The sequence below is a fragment of the Quercus suber genome, unplaced genomic scaffold (assembly GCF_002906115.3).
Source record: "Quercus suber isolate HL8 unplaced genomic scaffold, Cork oak 2.0 scaffold_278, whole genome shotgun sequence".
NCBI lineage: Eukaryota > Viridiplantae > Streptophyta > Magnoliopsida > Fagales > Fagaceae > Quercus > Quercus suber.
In genome coordinates this window covers 710,477-730,426 of record NW_027069734.1, presented here as the reverse complement: position 1 = coordinate 730,426, position 19,950 = coordinate 710,477, and the positions used below count along the sequence as shown (strand labels likewise).

Genomic DNA, 19,950 nt, shown 5'->3' with positions numbered 1-19,950 from the left:
GTAGGATAGTGGGAGGGAACAATGGTTTGGATTTTGTTGAACTTGAATTCAAATGCATTTTGGTTCACATGGATCCCAAGGTTTAAGGAGAGTCCTCAACATTTGTTGGGTTCTCGATCGACTCCTACAATTAGTCACACTACAACTACATCATTTCATTTTTATTTTATCTTTTTCAATCTTTACACTATCAATTTTAATGTTTCATATTTCTGTTTTTACATGTAGGAATTTTAGGTTCCTACAACCTATTTGAAAATCATCACTTACTAATGGTTCTGTAGGAGGGGATATTTTGAGGTTCAGATTCCAAATTTTGCTTTAGACTAAATAAGCATGTGCTATTTGAAGTTCACCATCCAAGGAAACCGATGCCAAAGCTATGATCAGTCTTATACATCATCATGTGGAGGGTCACCATAAATTTCATCTTATGGTTCTAGAGTGCTACTAGAACGGTAGTCACAACAAAAAGGATCACCGTAGCAACATAATGGTTGCTGAAAAGGAGAAAATACGCGCTAGGATGCCTAGAGTGAGTGTACGGGCTAACTATGGTCCGCGAACTAAAGAATAGACGAGCCCGTTATTTACACAAGGCCTTAAGTGGACGGACCTGATGTGGATGGAGGGAATAAAGGTGGGCTGGTTGGCCATGAGCCTGTTGGGCTCCTTAGTGGGAACACTTTGGCCCATTCTTGTAAAACCCTAAGAAGAGTCCTTGCGCAACTTGGACTCTAGAATTCTCATGTATTGGTGAAGATCTTCCCTATAAGGAGAAGATCTGTCCACCACGTTTCGGACTCTAAAAAAAAAAAGACTTCTACAAGGAAAAGACTTGGATGCCAAGTCTAAGAGGAAAAACTTTCGACTACTATAAAAGCCTCAATACTCTCACCAATAGAGGTACGCATTATTTACCCTCTCTAGCACTCTAGAGTTGTGAGAATACTTTCTGACTTAACCTTCGGAGGGTATTTGCCCGGCACCACACCGGTGCCCTTTGATAGGTTTTCTTCTTTGTATTATGTAGGTTTACATTCGAGGGCGAAGGTATCGTGTGACTCACTGGTGAATTTCTCAATTTCATCAGTTGGCGCCGTCTGTGGGGAAACGTGAGAAAAAGTAGTCAGACGTTGCTTCATCCCTGAGACAGAAGGGTTGCATGGTGCTCACTCGCTCGATGGCAACAACCAACGACATCTAAGGAGAGGAACTACCCACAACCGCACTCGAAAGACAGGTTTGGACTCTCACTACGGCCGTGAAGCGCCTCACCAAACAAAATCATGACCTAGAAGAACAGTTGCGTCAAAGAAACATAGCACCCAACAACCGAAGGGAGGATCAAGAAGGTACCAGCGCCATGCAAAGAGACCGAGAAGGGCTTGAAGGGAGCAACGCCCCAAGCAGGCCAGAACGACAAAACACGAGCCTCCCATCCCTCATGGATGCGACTCCTCCGCCTATGTTCGCGGAGATGCAGGCGATGAAAGAACAGATGGAGGTCATGATGAATGCCCTAAAAGGACGAGTGTCCAGCGACCTGGACGACCTAGTGAACCGGACTGACTCTCCATTCACCGGCCCCGTCAATTCCTTTCCCCTACCACACAAGTTCCAGATGCCATAGATAGAGAGTTATGATGGGGTCAAGGATCCCCTAGACCACCTGGAGACATTCAAGACCTTGATGCATCTATAAGGGGTACCAGACAAAATCATGTGTAGGGCCTTCCCAACCACATTGAAGGGTCCCGCAAGAATTTGGTTCAGTCAGCTGACATCGAACTCCATCAACACTTTCAAAGAATTGAGCGCTCAGTTCACCTCGCACTTTATAGGGGGACACAGGTACAAGAAATCCACGGCATGCTTAATGAGCATCAGACAGAGAGAGGACGAGACATTAAGATCCTATATAACCCGCTTCAATAAGGAAACGTTCTCGATCGATGAAGCCGACGACAAAATACTGGTGGCGGCTTTCACGAACGGGTTACGGAAGGGCAAGTTTTTGTTTTCCCTATACAAAAACGACCTCAAAACCATGTCAGAGGTACTCTACAGGGCCACCAAGTACATGAACGCAGAAGATGCGCTACTAGCAAGGGAGGAAAAGCCCAGAAAGAGGGAACGACAGGCGGACGTGCATGAGGATCAAAGGCAGAAAAGACCAAGGACAGGAGACAGAAGGGACAAAAGGCGCCCTAAGCCCCCGGGAGGAAGGTTCACAAGTTTCACCCCTCTAAACGCCCCGATTGACCAAGTTTTGATGCAAATCAAAGACGAGGAAACGCTGACGTTCCTGGAGAAACTAAAGAGCGACCCAAGCAAATGGCCGCGAGACAAATATTGTCGTTTCCATCGAGATCACGACCACGACACAGCCGATTGTTACGACCTGAAGTAGCAGATTTAAGCCCTCATTAGACAAGGGAAGTTGCAGAAATTCGTCAACAAAGAGAGAGCGGATCTCAATCGCCAAGAGCCGGCCCCCCGACGAGATAACGAGCGTCCTAGACCCCCCATCGGAGACATAAGGATGATCGTGGGAGGGACCGCGGCTACTGGTTCTTCTAAAAAAGCTCAAAAAACGTACCTCAGATCGGTCCTGAACGTCCATCTAACAGGCTCTACGCCTAATACCGCACGGGTGGAAAGCCCTATCATTGGATTCACTGAAGAAGACGCAAGGAGACTCCATCATCCACATGACGACGCGCTGGTTGTCAGCATACGTGTGGGGGACTACAACGTCCACCGAGTATTAATCAACAACGGCAGCTCAACAGACATTCTATACTATCCAGCATTCCAGCAAATGGGGATAGACAGAGCACGATTGATACCGACGAGTGCTCCACTTGTCGGTTTTGGAGGGACAAGGGTATTCCCAATAGGCTTCATCACACTCCCGGTAACAGTGGGTGATTACCCATAAGAACTCACTAGGAATGTAATGTTCCTTGTGGTGGACTGCTCATCCGCTTACAATGGTATTCTCGGACGACCCACACTTAACTCATGGAAAGTAGCAACATCAGCATACCACCTGATAATCAAGTTCCCAACGGACTATGGGATTGGGGAATTGCGAGGGAATCAGGTAACCGCTCGAGAATGTTACATTGCCATGCTAGAAATAGAAGATCATCATCAGACAATGTGCGTAGAAGAGCAATGGACGGTCGCAGAACCGGTCGAAGAGCTGGAGGAGATAACGCTCGACGAATCAAAACATGAGCGGATGACCAGAATAGGAACATTGGCCTACCAGCTGGTGCACCAGGCCCTCACAACATTCCTCAGGAGGAACTAAGACGTTTTCGCATGGAATCACGAAGACATGCCCGGGATCGATCCCTCTGTCATAGTACACAAGCTTAACGTGAACCCCTTAACCCCACCCGTTCGGCAAAAAAAGCGAGTGTTCGCTCACGAACAAGACAGAGCAATAGCGCAAAAGGTTAGAAAACTACTCGAGGCGGGTTTCATTAGGGAAGTATATTACCCGGAGTGGTTGGCGAACGTGGTCATGGTCAAGAAGGCTAGCGGGAAGTAGCGAATGTGTGTCGACTTCACAGACCTTAACAAAGTTTGCCCAAAGGATAGCTACCCCCTCCCGCGGATAGATGCGTTGGTCGACTCTACGGCCAGACACCAGCTCCTAAGTTTTATGGATGCCTTCTCAGGCTATAATCAGATTAAGATGGAGGAATCTGATCAGGAGAAAACATCCTTCGTCACCAGCTAAGGACTTTTTTGCTATAAGGTGATGCCATTTGGACTCAAGAATGTTGGGGCAACGTACCAAAGGTTAATGGACAAAATGTTCGCGCACCAGATAGGGAGGAACGTACAGGTCTACGTCGACGACATGCTGGTCAAGAGCCCACACGAAAAAGATCACCTGAGCGACCTCCAGGAGACATTCGATACCCTACGATCATACAACATGAAACTGAATCCGGGCAAGTTCGTATTTGGAGTAACGGCGGAAAAATTATTGGGTTTTATGGTGTCCCAAAGAGGAATAGAGGTCAACCTAGAGAAGATACGGGCCATCATGAAGCTGGAACCGCCAAGGACAGTAAAGGACGTGCAAAGCTTAAACGGTAAAATTGCTGCTTTGAACAGGTTCGTCTCCAAAGCAACGGACAAGTGTCTATCGTTCTTCCGCGTCTTAAGGAAATCATTCGAGTGGACGGATGAGTGCCAGAAGGCATTTGAAGATCTGAAGAAATACCTCGCCTCGCCACCCTTGCTCAGCCCGTCCAAGCGAAGAGAAGACCTCTACTTATACCTAGCAGTTTCGCAGGTGGCAGTAAGCGCGGCCCTAGTAAGAGAAGAGGAAAGAACTCAGCGACCCATCTATTTCATAAGCAGGGGGTTCCGGGGGACTGAAGAGAGGTATCTCAACATGGAAAAGCTCGCCTTCGCACTGGTAACCGCAGCCCGAAAACTCAAACCGTACTTTCAAGTCCACAGCATCATCGTCCTAACGAATCAACCCCTAAAAAGGACAATGAGCAGCCCTGAAGCTGTCGGACGAATGGCCCTGTGGGCGATAGAGTTGAGCGAATTTGACATACATTACCAACCACGAACCGCAATAAAGGGCCAAGCAATGACGGACTTCATCGCCGAATACACGCAAACAGAGCAGAAGGAGCCACAAGTCCTCAGACAATGGAACATCCACACGGATGGATCATCAAACAAGCAAGCTGGAGGCGCCGAGGTAGTAATTCAAACCCCTGACGGAGAGAAAATCAAGTGTATGATTCGGCTGGACTTCCCAACAACCAATAATGAGGCCGAGTATGAAGCATTGGTGGCAGGATTAGACCTGGCGAAAGCAGCAGGCGCCGAGGCCATGATTGTACATTGCGATTCGCAGGTAATAGTCAGTCAGATTAGCAGCACCTATGAGTGTAGAGGGGAAAAGATGAAGAAATACTTGGAAGAGGTCAAGAGACGGATCGACACCCTCCAGGTCACATTTGTCCAAATCCCAAGGGAGGAGAACGAATGTGCTGACCAGCTTGCAAAAGCCGCCTCCGCAGAGGTTATGATGGCCCCCGATCAGGTATTGTCATTTATCCAAAATTCCTCAATCATTAATAGTAGGGCAGAAGTGCAGGAAGTAAATCCTGAATACAATTGGACTATGCTGCTAACGGCCTACCTGAAGGAAGGTACGCTCCCAGACGACAGAGACGCAGCAAGAAAACTGAAAGTCCGAGCTTCGCGATTCATAATAATCAATGACGTCTTATACAAGAGGGGATTCTCACGACCATACCTAAGGTGTTTGGGCCACGAGGAAGCAGACTACGTAATGAGAGAGGTCCATAAGGGTATCCGCGGAAACCATTCGAGGGCACGGTCTTTAGTACACAAACTGATCCGGGCAGAATACTATTGGCCTAAAATGCAGAAGGACGCGCAAGCCTACGTTAAGACTTGCGACAAATGTCAAAGGTTCAGTAACCTAATTAGGCAACCAACCGAAGAGCTAACACCCATGACGGCCCCTTGGCCGTTCGCCCAATGGGGGCTAGACATCATGGGCCCTCTCCCGACGGCTGCACGACAGCTGAAATTTCTGGTGGTAGGGATTGACTATTTCACTAAGTGGGTGGAGGCGGAAGCTCTGGCGACTATCACAGAGAGAAACATCAGAAGTTTTGTATGGAGAAATATCGTATGCAGATTCGGGTTACCAAGGGTACTCGTCTTCGATAACAGAAAATAGTTTGACAACAAGGCATTCCAAGATTTCTGCTCGGAATTAGGCATCAGAAATCACTACTCATCATCCGCACATCTGCAGGCCAATGGGCAAGTTGAAGTCACGAACCGGTCCCTGCTCAAAATCATCAAGACCCAGCTTGAGGGGGCAAAAGGCATCTGGCCCGATGAGTTACCAAGTATCTTGTGGGCATATCGTACAACGGCAAGAACGCCCACGGGAGAAACACCATTCAGGCTAGCTTACGGGAGCGAGGCTGTCATTCCAGTAGAGATAGGGCTTACAAGTTATCGAGTGGAGAGCTACAATGACGACAAGAATGAAGGGGCTTTGCGGCTACAGCTAGACCTAGTCGACGAAGTCCGGGCTACAGCAGAACAAAGGTTGGCCCGATACCAGAACCTCATGGCAAAATACTACAACTCCAAAGTCAGACACAGAGACTTTCAGATCAGGGACCTTATGCTACGGAAGGTAATGGGAGCGGCTAAAGATCCTTCACAAGAAAAACTTGGCCCTAATTGGAAAGGACCTTACAAGATCTAGTCTTGGCAGAGGAAGGGGACCTACCATCTTGAAACCATGGACGGACGGAAATTGCAACACCCATGGAACACAGAGCACCTACGGAGATACTACCAATAGAGACGACATAAAGGGCATCACCCCCCCCCCCCCAACTTTCCAGTTTATTTCTAAAGTTTTCAGTAGTTTTACTTCGAACAGCTATTTCCATTATTTTGTTTTACTTTGAACAAATCTCTCTACCAGTGCTTTTTTAAGCCCAAGGGGGCAGGCACTTTTTTCCTATAAAGATTTCTTTCAGACTCTACTGAATTTTTCTTGCTTAATCTAGTTAATTCAATATCGGACGACTAATAATATGGTCCACATGATAGACGGATCATCCCAAGAGGATGAAAATCTTAAGTCCTATGACGGACCGTTAAAAATATTGTCCATATGATGGACGGATCATCCCAAGAGGATGAAATTCTTAAGTCCTATGACGGACGGTTAAAAATATAGTCCACAAGATGGATGGACCATTCCAAGAGGATGAAAATCTTATGTCCAAATAATGGACGGACCAGTAATAACGTCCACAAGCTGAACGGATCATCCTAAAATGATGATAACTACTAAGTCCAGATAATGGACAGACCAGTAATAACATCCACAAGCTGGACGGATCGTCCTACAAGGATGGTAAGTACTAAGTCCAGATAATGGACGGACCCAAAATAACGTCCGCAAGTTGGACGGATCATCCTAAAAAGATGGTAACTACTAAGTCCACCTAATGGACGGGCCCAAAATAACGTCCACAAGCGGGATGGATCATCCTAAAAAATATTGTAACTCTTTTAAAATCCACATAATGGACGGGCCAAAAATTGCAACCACAAGATGGACGGATCATCCCCAAAGGGTGATAGCACTTAGAATCCGGGCTAAGCCCACGTACTAAACGGACCATTCTAAAACGAATGGTAATTCTAAAAATCCCACGAACGGACAAATCATCTTAAGGGATGACGACCCTTGGTTAAACGGATAATGGACGGAAAAGTCAATTCCGCAAGGCTAGACAGATTATCTTCAAAAAAAAAAAAAGAAAAAAAGAAGGGAGGACGGAAGAATCGCATAAGCAGAACGGAGTTCATTTTAACATGAAATGTACTTTAAAATAAAACACATGCATTTCACAAAGATAAAACAAAGGTCAACGGACCTTGCAGAATGTAAACATACTGAACGGGCTATGTTCATACAAACCCCATAAACATGACGGGCATTAAAAATTGTTCTACACTTGATACAAAAAAGAAAAAAGAAAAAGGGGAGATTAATTAATAAAACTAAGTTACTACAAATCTTCTACTGCTGTCTCTTTCTCTTCAGCTAAACAGTCCTTAACGTCCTTAGCCTGGCTGTCCGCAACGATTTGATTTACAGGAGCTTCGCGGACAGAGACGTTCTCGTCGAAAAGAACATCAGTATCTTCAGACTGAATGGGCTGAACAGTTGATGGCTCGGGGGCAATGACGGTGACGGTGGATAAGTCTATATCTGGGTATAACGACTTCACCTGACGGAGGGCATCGTCAAACTCGTCGTTATAAACCAGACTCAGTTCTGAAATGAGGGCGTCGGAGTTGCGGTACTTACGTATCGCATCCTCCTTCGCCTGACGGACCTCATCATCTTTCTCCACCAAGGCTTTCTTCAGACGGTCCGTCAGCTGGATACATTCGTCCCGGGCCGTCTCAGCCATCTTAAGCTTCTTCTCCTAGACGACCTTCCAAGCCTTGAGATCGAGCAGCTCCTCCTCCATCACCTTGGCTTTCTCACGAACCCGGCCAATGGTCGTTTCATGATTGAGACACCGTCCCATCATGCCTTTCATCATGATTATAGCCTGAAGGACAACAAAAATGCATAAGTAAAATATTTAAGGGCAGCAAGTGGTGAACAGATGGACCAAAAGACAACGGAAGAATTACCTGAGCAATGTTGGAGGCCCGTCTCCCCCATCGCCTTCGTTGAGTGATTCCCTAAATCCTTATAATCGTCAATAGTAATAATCGACGACAGCCTCTCGAGGGCATACTTGGAATCCTCACGAAGCAGGACGGGTGGCTTCTTCTGGCTGCCAGACGGACCCGTCATCAGACCCTTACCCGCACCGTGTTTGATCAGAGCGATCGACTTATTCCCCCCAGCCATCAAGCCGACAACTGGCTCCAAGGGGATCTTGGGCTGTTTTGATGCACGGTCACCCTTCACGGGCAGTTTCCTCTTCAGACTCTACTTGCTGGAGCCCGTCCCTATGGGGTCTGTTCCAGCTTCTTTGTTCTTTGCAGCCTGAAGTCTTATAGCTGCTCGCCTCTTTGCATCCTCCATCTCTAAAAAAGGTAGACGGATTAAGAGATAATAATAATAATGACGGTAAAAACAGGTAATAGGGTCAACGGACTTACGTAGACGGGTCTACTTCTCGTACTTTAGTGCCGCCGGGGTTGGTTCGGGCCCGTCACAATACCAATGGATGGTGTTGAGGTTGACGAGCTTGGCCCAAGTCCGCTCCTCGGCCTTTGTCTTTGCAAAAATTTTCTCAAGGAAGCTGAATTCCTCAAGGGTAATCTGGGGACGCCATCGAACTGCATCAAAGAGGACGGATGTTAAAAACATAATAAAAATTAGTTAGACTGCACTGAGTCATTTATGATGGGCCATACCAGATGGGTTTAAAATGCCCCAAACTGTGTCAACGGGCATGAAGTCCGTCTCCCCTGGATGACACATCCAATTATCTCCTTCGATGAAAAAGTAGCGGCTCTTCCAGTCTCTATTTGAGTCTGGGATTTCAAAAATAACTTTCAAGACGGGGCTCCTAGGGACAAAGCTATACATGCCCCTCGACTTATCTATCTCATCCGGACGGTAGCAGTGGAGGAACTCCTTTATCGTAAGCCTTCTCCCACCATCTGACATGGCTCCGTACAGAACCTCCATCGCGATAAAAACTCTCCAGGCATTAGGAGACACCTGGCTGACGGATATACCTAGGTATTTTAAAAGTTTGCGGTGCAACGAATTTAATGGAAATCTCAGGCCGGCCTTAAGCACTTGTTCGTACACACCTACTCCGTCAACTCCTTCGTAATAACATTTTTCTGACATATAGGGTAGACAGAGTGGGATGTGGTCTGGGATTTGGTAACGGGCCCTAAGGTTATTAAAATGGGCTTCCTTGATAGTTGACGTGAAGGCGTGTACCGTCCACTCTAGAAGCATGATGAACTCCCTAAGTCCATCAGCTCCCATGACGGATCTAACTATCGGCTCTTCGTCGTCAGCTGAACCCTCTTGTATTTCGATCATCTCCAGGCCCTCATTTGTTAAGGACGAGGAGGATGATGATGGACTACTCTCCTTGCTCGGGGCGTCGTGGTCTTTGGGACCTGACGGGTATACCTCTTCGTAGTCCGCCCCGTCACGGACGACCGACTGATTAGTCGACGCACTAGACATGGCCTACAGGTAATGACAAAACCTAAGACTCTGACGGGTTTGGAAAGAACGACGGGCGCATAAAGTCTAAAAAAGAGATAAAGAAGAATTAAAATTAAAAGAGGATGGATAGGAGACTACTTACCAAAAGTTCGGAGTAAGCAAGATGTTGCAGACGACGGGTATGGGAGTGAACGGACTATTCTCTGACAAATGTGACGGACTCGCTCTGACAATTTTTTCTAGCAACAAGTGGAAAAATGAAGGGCGGAGGGGTCGATATTTATAAAGGATATGCACGAAAGACGAAGCGACACCTCGTTCCAAAACAATGACCATTGACAGGATGACACTTAGCACGGCTCATAAATGTGTTAACTCCTAATCTGACAATGTACGGAGGTAAGTTCACGGATCTAGGTGTCATGAAAACATGATCGAGGTTTTAAAACCATCACCCCATGGGTCCGTTCTCTTGTCTCTGACGGACCCATCAGGTGAGGGGGCAACTGAAAGAGAGAAAATACGCGCTAGGATGCCTAGAGTGAGTGTACGGGCTAACTATGGTCTACGAACTAAAGAATAGACGAGCCCATTATTTACACAAGGCCTTAAGTGGATGGACCTGATGTGGACGGAGGGAATAAAGGTGGGCTGGTTGGCCATGAGCCTGTTGGGCCCCTTAGTGGGAACACTTTGGTCCATTCTCGTAAAACCCTAAGAAGAGTCCTTGTGCAACTTGGACTCTAGAATTCTCATGTATTGGTGAAGATCTTCCCTATAAGGAGAAGATCTGTCCACCACGTTTCGGACTCTAAAAAAAAGAAGACTTCTACAAGGAAAAGACTTGGATGCCAAGTCTAAGAGGAAAAACTTTCGACTACTATAAAAGCCCCAATACTCTCACTAATAGAGGTACGCATTATTTACCCTCTTTAGCACTCTAGAGTTGTGAGAATACTTTCTGACTTAACCTTCGGAGGGTATTTGGCCGGCACCACACCGGTGCCCTTTGATAGGTTTTTTTCTTTGTATTGTGTAGGTTTACGTTCGAGCGCGAAGGTATCGTGTGACTCACTGGTGAATTTCTCAGCTTCATCAGTTGCCATAGTTTGCTTCCTCTAAAAGCTACAAATACCATAAGAAGAACAATCATCAAAAGCTTCACCACAAATTGATTGAACCCTCCATTGACAATTAACACTCAAACCTCTTCACCATAATTATTATTTTGGACCCTAATACTTGTCCTATATTTCAAAATGATTTCTAGTATTTTAAATGTGTCAATTTAGTTATTATTATCTTGAGTTAAAATAGACGGTATATGAAAAATATAGATATAGCCACGTTAAACAAGTGTCTTTTTTATTTTTTGATGGAATCTCTTTTTCTTGTTATTTATATTAGAAAGAAACACTCGGTTTTGTTAGGATTGAGAGTGAGACTAGCCTTTTTTAAAAAAAAAAAAAAAAAACAGTTTGGTTGCTGATCTGATTCCAACCACTTCTAATAATCATCAAATTTCTTCTTCAAATTATTAATTTGTCCATTCTAAACATTCGGGTAGGCGTGGCTGCGTGATAGCTAACCTAACCAAATTACCAAACACTCTCTAATAAGCTTCAATGTAAACTTCGCCTAAATATCATCACATTCACAGGCACCTTTGCCCTTAATCACCATTGATTCAAGAAATATAGTAAGGTCCCACTCATCATCGTGACATGTCATTTCAACTTTCAAAACAACGTGGGACACCCTATTTCACAAGAAGTACTAAAATTAAACTAAAAACACGACGGCATGCTCATCTTTTTGGTGCGATAGTCACCCTATAAATATAAATATTTATGAAGTATAAAGATAAAAGTCAGATTATAAATCTTTGTAGAGTATGAAAAATAAAAACTAGATTTAAAGTATGTAAGAAGGTGTATCACATGTATCCACGCACTTAAATTAGGCTATACGATCAATTCTATCATGCATATAAATAAATAAATAAATAAATAAATAAATGGCGAATCATACGATACAACTACGAGGTTCAGATGGTCTCGTTTTTTTTTTTTTTTTACTTACATGTCCGTGAAGAACTCATTGCGATTTCTCACTCTACGAAACTCCATCCACTCTCTGATTCTCTCTCCACGCAAGCTCACTTTCCCATACAAACTCTCTTTCTCTCCTCTTTCAGGTTTCAATGATTTATCAAAACACCCTGTTTGGTCACTGAGAAAAAAACCGTACGACTTTTACTTAGAATTGTTTGCTTTTGTTTTTGTTTTGTTGTTGTTGATGTGCAGCTATGGATTCCAATTCATCTTCTACCCTGGTTTTATGTGGAAAATCGACGGCTGAGAATGAAATCGCACTCTCTCTAAAGAGCAATAAGACTCTGAAGCTCCCAGGTGATAGCGAAGTTTCTGTTCTTTTGAAATCGGAGCTGGAAAAGCCACTCGAAGAAAACTCTTTTCGCATCGATTCCTACATGGGTTCTCTTTCAACCAGTCAGTTTGGTAGGTTTCTCATTTGGTCTCCGAGGTTGCCTTCCACGCACGACGTCGTTTCTCAGTAAGTTTCTTGAAACTTTTCGGATAAACTATCTTTTTTTCGTATATAAATTTTAGTTTAGGGACGAAAATATTTTCGCTAAACTTTTATTTTCCTCTATGTTGGAAATTTATTTTGATATATAATTTTGGGTTAGTAATTGTGTGTTTTTTTTGGTTTCATCAGCAATTTTGGTGAGCTTCCATTTGGTACGGTTTGTGTTGCCGATGGTCAGTTTAAAGGACGAGGTGTGAAACACTACTTGATTAACTTTTTGTTCTTGTTGCTTGCTTGCAAGTTGGAAATTATTATTATTGAGCAAACACCACATTTATTTCTTAAAGTTTGCCCAATATTCTAATTTCACTCCTGACATTTGAAAAATGGTGATTTGGTCATTAAAGAATGTAAAATGATCCCAATTGCTCTGTATGCTGACATGAATCGTAAGGTGTGATCTGATCAGCTAATTTATAACAAAACAATAATAATAATAATAATAAGGTAACATACAAAAACTACCTCTAAGACTTGGGCTAATGTTTGATACTACCAAAACTTTTCAAAATTAACCAATTTACTCCCTAATTACAAATGTCACTTAACACTGTTTGAAAGTTCTCTTTCTCCTCCTGCTTCCTTTTCCATCCTTGATTGCTGTTTATCTGCCATGGGCTATACAGACCTCCCTCACACATTAATTGCCATAATGCAGTCACTCTGAGACCTGTGCAATCAAGACAAGTTGTTGGAAGTAAGTAGAGGACTTATAGAGGAGCAGGAACTTTCAAAATGGTGTTAAGTGTTGTTTGTGCCTCGGGAGAAAATTGGATATTTTTGAAAAATATTTGTTATATCTTTTATTAGCCCAAACCTCAAAGCTGGTATTTTGTATTTTACCCTAATAGTTATCTAGGTAGCTATTGCCTAATTCCTTACAATTTACACGGTGTTTGGAAAAAACTAGCGGAGAGAAAAGAAAGAAAAGGGGAGAGGGAAGAGAAAAGGGTAGCTCAAATTGGTTACCTTGTCAAGAGATACTTCCACAGAGAGAGAGAGGAAAAAAAAAAAAAAAAAACTTTCATTTTTAGTGACATTGACCACTTTTCCAAACAAAAAAAGTCAATGCATATCATATATATTCTACTTTAAGTTACTTTAAGTATGGTATTATATAATAGGTCCAAATGTTTTTTGATAGATCTATTATAGGACCAAAATTATGGTGTCTCCTTTCACTTGGGGGCCTTAGGCAATTGGGTAAATAGCATAATGGTTGAGCTGGCCTCAAGGTGGCTTAAAAAGTATATGCGAGCAGTCCAAGTGTGGAATAAAACTGCCACATGGATAGCATCAACTTTTGCCAACATTAATGTGGCAATAGTGAGCCTTCATGGTTGCTACAAGCCACTTTTAATCCATTAGACTCTCGCATGTAATTTTTAAGCCACCTATACTTCTTTTTTATTTCTTCTTTTATTTTTTGTAAATGTGCCCAATCAAATGATACACACCATTCAAATTAGCATACAGACCAAATTGGATCATTTTAAATTATTTAAGGATTAAACTGCAACCTCTGAAACTCTAGGGACAATTCTGGAAAATTGTGGAAACTTTAAGGACTAAATGTAATATTGCCGTTATGATTTATAATTACTTATGATAAGGAATTTTGCAGGTCGTTCAAAGAATGTGTGGGAATCTCCAATGGGTTGCCTTATGTTTTCTTTTACAATGCAAATGGAGGATGGGCGAGTCGTGCCTCTGGTGCAATACGTCGTGTCTCTTGCTATTACTGAGGCAATAAAGGATGTTTGTGACAAAAATGTGAGTTGCCAGTTTGAGTATATTGTGAACTGACCAATTTTTCCAATTGAATTAAGTTGAGCATTTCTTCTTCTGATTATTGTCACCTCTAGTATGGATCTGGTAAATATTATGAATTAAAAATATATATATATATATAAAAAAAAAAAAATAGCATTGGAGAGAAATTAATAAAATTGGAAGCCTTAAATTTAAGGACTTTTAGATTGACTTGATTTGGCATTTGAAGTGTCGCAGAGTTAAAGATTAATTTCACTCTTACTTTCTTACATGATATACAGATTGTAGTATACATAAGAGTGATCATTGATGTTGTCAACTTTTTGACGTATGCAATAGTTCAGACCGTCTATATTTTTTTTATCTTTGGCTCAGTTGGACTATGCACAGCAGCCATGATTGCAATCTAGCAAACTGAGTAATGAGCGACGTGGAAGGGTACATAGGGTATGCTAATTTTTGGTTGCATTGTTCTATTCAGGGCTTACCATGTATTGATGTTAAGATAAAGTGGCCAAATGATCTTTACTTAAATGGCCTTAAAGTTGGAGGCATTTTGTGCACCTCAACATATGGATCGAAGAAGTTCAATGTCAGTGCTGGTAATGGAATTGTCCTTGGGCTAAATATGAATGTATTGCAGCCAACCGTGCTTCTGTATATGTAACTGAATGAGCTGTTTTCCTTCAAAGCTAAAATAATGGCATATTAAATGTTTGTGCATGATCTATATATTAAATCATTCCATGTTCTTGCAGGTATAGGTTTGAATGTTGATAATGAGAAACCAACAACATGCTTGAATGCAGTTCTCAAAGAACTTTCTGTTGTGGCTTACCAATTAAGTAGAGAAGAAATACTTGTGGCCTTCTTTGAAAAATTTGAGAAATTTAATGATCTTTTCATAAATCAAGGTAATTCTATGATCTAATCATTTTTATACCATTTTCATTCTAAATAGTATGACCTTGCAATGATCAATTTGACGTTTCCTTTGTCATGTTGAATTTGATCTTTTCTGTTAAATGTCAGCTTAACTATGCACTTTGCTGCTTTCTTTGACTTTCATATCTCTCAGGCTATAAGAATTCCCATTTACTTGTAGCAAGTCAACTTAATTTATAGAGAAAGGATAAAACGTGAATTATAGGTACAGATTATCAACCAGTTAAATGAAAAGGGGAGTTTGGAATGCATTTTTTTGCCTCAATATCTACTAAAACCTATCAAAACACATCAAATCCATTACATGAATATTTTAGAAATAGAGAACACTGGACTAAAATACTGTTTCCAAACAAATCTTTTATATTGGTGAATATACATTGCTGTCACCCACTTTTCATATATGATCAGTTGGATTTAGCTTCAGTAAGCTACTGGTATGTCACTGCGCAAAAGCCTAATATGGTTTTCATGTGATTTTGAAACCTTTTTCATGATTTGTTGATGATGACACCAATCTACCAATTATTGGGCAAGTACTTGTTGTGCATCAGGGTTTTGTTAGTTTGACAATAAGAAAAGATTTTGTTATGCTTTTAGCAGTGCTTAATAAGTGAACCTTTAATACTACCCTAATAGAGAGGGTTGATAGTGAGGTAATTGTTCAATCCTGCATGAGTATGTGAGTTATATGTGAAGCACAGACTCGCCATAATGGGCACTGTGTCAGTGTCAGACATGGGAAAGTCACCGACAAGGCTGCCTGCATGTCCCATCCATGTCAATGAAGAAACAAAAAAAAATTATGTGGCTCGGATAGGACATGGCCCAGACACGATCACAACACGGGCATGCAAAAAATAAAAAATAAAAAGATAGATCTGCTTACACACGGCACAATCTCCATTGCTTATCTAGTGTTTTCGCACTTCTACTCTTCAGTCTTCAAGCCCTAGAGTTGAGTTCTCTTTCTCTCTCTCTCTCTCACGACTCACAATTGCAAGGAAGTGCCAGATCAGTGGCTGGCAATGCTAGTTCATCCATTGCCACCCATTGATATGGGAGATCACGCCACCCACTGTGATTTTTTTTTACTCTCTCTCTCTCTCTCTCTCTCTAAAAAAATAATGGCTCCCGGTTGGTAGTGGAACTATTTGAGTTGTTTGGTTTAGTTTGGTTAAGCGTTAGTTTTATTATTATTATTATTATTTTAATAACGACTAGTTATCTTTACTTATCACTTATCAAAAAAAAAAGTTATCTTTACTTATCAAAAAAAAAAAAAAAAAAAAAATTATTAGGCTAGTTACACTTTACCGCCACCCTCCAACAAAAGAATTTTGAGATAATATGTTATTTATAGTCAAATAAGACATTTGTAGTTCAATCCACGTCTATATCAGAAACCAATTGGCACCTCAGCCTAATAATAAAGAGCAATTATTACGGAGTGGACACCATAGGTTTGAAATACTATCGTATCTATATAAATAATATATGTTATTTATAGTCCTTCAATAAGCCCGATATTCTAAAGTGATGGAATGAGGGAATAATGGAGTTCAGATGGATGAATGGTGATAATTATAAACACGTAAAAATATAGGGAAAAGAAATCGTGACACTCTTTAAGAAGATGGAGGTAGCACCAATAGAGGATATGATGAGAGAGAGCCAAAATGCTTCAGTCATGTGCATTCAAGACCAATTGTTGCATTCATAAGGATTAGTTAATGAGTAGCAAGGTTTACATTGAAGCAATAGTGAGGCCAAGTCCAAGAAGAAAAAAAAAATGGGGGAGGGGAGGGGAGGGGATTTTGGCTGTGGGAAAATATCGATCGCCTATGATTTCAACAATTAATAAGACATCATAGGATGTAAAATTTGTAAATGAAATTCACTTTGCCATCCCAATAGTTGGTAAAGGGATTTTAACTTGAATCAAGTCAACTGTCTCTATTAGCCCTTGATCTCTTTGACTTTAGTGTCACAGGAAGACACAACAACAAACGCAAGGAGGAGGGTTAGTACTGAGTCAAGTTGGACAGCTGATGTAATTACTATTCTTTTATTTAACCTCTGAATTGTGAGTAAGGACAATTTTTTTTTTTGTTTTTACTAATTAAAAAAACAAAAATTGACTTCTATGGTTTTTTATTACAAGAATAAAGTGAGGAGAATGGAATAATTCGGACATGGGAGTAGACATTTTCTCTGCCTTACATATGCGTGGTCACACAATCCATAATGCTGAACCTTTAATTCTTTCATGAATAGCCACTAATGCATACAAGCAGAAGAATATGCATTATTTGCTAGAATATAACTAAAAACTTCTACAAAAAAGGCTGCCATTGTCAACCACTGAAAGACAGAATTAAGATTGACACATCACCTGTGCAGCCATGTCTTATAATATAGCTCCTCAAGAGTCTGAAATCCTGCAAAATGTGCAGAAGAATAATTTGGCATGATTCTACATATTATATCTAGTTTATTACATAAACTATGGCAGTCACTGAATGACACAGCATTTCATCAAACATACCTTTTTTTAGGAAGCAATGATACAGACACAACACGGGACACGGCACCACATGGGACACTAGCAGTTTTTGAAAACTAGGACACAACATGTAGGTGATATGGCAATTAATAATTTAATTAAAAATAATTTTTAGGTATATTTTATATATTTTTAGACATAATTTATGCTTATTTTAGGTTTTAAAAATATGTAACACATAAAATATTTGAAAATATATCTAAAATCAAATTAAAAAAAAAAAAAAAAAAAGCAATAATGGATAAAAATAATAAACAAACAAACCAAATGAGCTGAGCTTACATACAAATACTAACCCTGGTCATGCCCCCAAATTTAATAATAAGGGATAATTATACTCTGCTCACCTATGATTTGCGCCATTTTAATGTTGCTTACCTGTGTTTTGAAAAAAGTCATTTTACCCACCCAAGGCTGCCTCCATTAAGCAGCCATTACCCACCTCATCATTTTCACCGTCAAAAACAAGAAAAACATAAAACAAGCATAGAAATCAAGATATAAAAGTAAGCGTTTTATAAAAATTGTGGAAGTTTTTATACTTTGGCTAAGAACACTAAAAAAAACAACTTTTACTTTTAGATCTTGATTTTTTTATGAAGTGATACCACTAGTCATAAGCTGAGCAACAAACCTTAAACTTGAAATCGTAGCAAATCCATTAAAAGTTAGGCAAAACTCCAAGAGATATGGGAAAAAAATAATAGAGTTGATGAGAAATCATAAACTAGTTAAAGGATTACCCATCCAAAGACACAACTAATTATCAACATCAGATTGTGGTGGATAGCTCGCACAACTAATTATCAACATCAGATGGTGGTGGATTTGTATCCGAACCTTGAATTAGCATTCTCAAATTAGAAGCTTGTGCTAAGGCTGGTCAAACCAGAACTTCTGCAGAGCAAGTTTGTTTAACCTCTTGGAGTGGCCATCAACGTGTACCTCTTTAGAGCAAAACACGTGGCAGAGAAGAATGCAGTGGACAGAGAGATTTGATCCGACTGTTTAACCTCTTTGCAGATCTGTTTCTTCTAATTCCTCCAAATATCCAATCCAATTGCTAGGATCCGGGATGAAGATTCATATATTTTCAAAAGAGCTAAAGAGAGAGATGATGGAATAGCATAGATGCAAAGTGTGAAAGACCAAAGGGAGAAGCAATCTTGGATTCCCACATCGCTTGGGGAAGCACATGGAGATGTGCTCATAAGGAGTGATCTCCCTTCAATGTTTAGAGGTCTTTTCCTCCCACTGCTATGTGCTCTAGGGGATTGGCTAGACACAGTTTGTGTTGTGTTGGCCTCTCTGTAATAGTCAGTTTTGTGGAGGTAGCTAAGCGTCTCGGTGGTTGATTTGGTTGGCAGTGTGGATGAAGGTTGGTGGTGGAGATTGGGGATTAGGGGTCTTTTGGCCTGGTTTGAGGAGAGAGGCATAAAAGAGGATCAAAAGGACAAATTTACCCCTTTTTAAATGGTGATCAGTAACGAAGGTTAACGGAGGCAACTTTGGTGGGTAAAGTGACACTTTTCAAAACACTGCAATGTTAAAGTGACATAATCATAGGGGGTAAAGTGTAACTAGCCTAATAATTTNATATTTAAAATATATTATATATTTAATAATTTTTTATGCTTATATATATATATATATATATAATATATACTAATAATAATATATTTAATAAATTTAATAATAATAATAATAATAATAATAATAAAAATTTGTCAAACCCATGGGTTCAACCCGACTCATGTGGGTTGAGTTGGGTTGGGTTGGACTTATGTGATGGGTTGGGTTGGGTTGAATTTTTTTTGACCCACCATGGTGGGTTGGGTCAAAAAATCCCCTCAACCCGACCCATGCACACCCCTGCTCAAAACTTCCATCACCAACAGGAAGAGAAGAGAAGACAAGGAGTCCCCTTGGCGAAGGCCCCAAGTACTACCAAAAAATCCTACTGGAGAGTGCCATTAACAAGAACTAAAAAACGAACGGTAGAAACACAAAACTTCATCCACCTCCTCCACTTCTCTCCAAAACCCATCATTTCCATGAGATAAAACAAGGCATCCCAATTCACATGATCGTAAGCTTTCTCAATATCCAATTTGAGAATCACACCTGGAATTCTACTCTTCATTCTACTATCTAAGCATTCATTAGCAATGTGAATGGAATCAAGAATCTGCCACCCTCCAACAAAAGAATTTTGAGATAATATGTTATTTATAGTCAAATAAGACATTTGTAGTTCAATCCACGTCTATATCAGAAA

General features: G+C 41.2%; 2 protein-coding genes across 2 annotated transcripts; both read left to right on the top strand.

Annotated features, from left to right (window-relative positions):
• Window positions 1–1,723: 1,723 nt before the first annotated feature.
• LOC136071016 (uncharacterized) lies at window positions 1,724–2,413 on the top strand. The gene has a single exon (XM_065781793.1). It carries the CDS (start codon window positions 1,724–1,726, stop codon window positions 2,411–2,413), a length of 690 nt encoding a protein of 229 aa, XP_065637865.1.
• Window positions 2,414–11,819: 9,406 nt separating this feature from the next.
• LOC112037475 (biotin--protein ligase 1, chloroplastic) lies at window positions 11,820–15,106 on the top strand. The gene is made up of 6 exons (XM_024070316.2): window positions 11,820–11,975; window positions 12,085–12,352; window positions 12,518–12,579; window positions 14,013–14,161; window positions 14,643–14,763; window positions 14,920–15,106. The coding sequence occupies exons 1-6, from the start codon at window positions 11,861–11,863 to the stop codon at window positions 15,090–15,092; spliced, it is 888 nt and encodes a 295-aa protein (XP_023926084.2). The 5' UTR covers window positions 11,820–11,860; the 3' UTR covers window positions 15,093–15,106.
• Window positions 15,107–19,950: the final 4,844 nt, after the last annotated feature.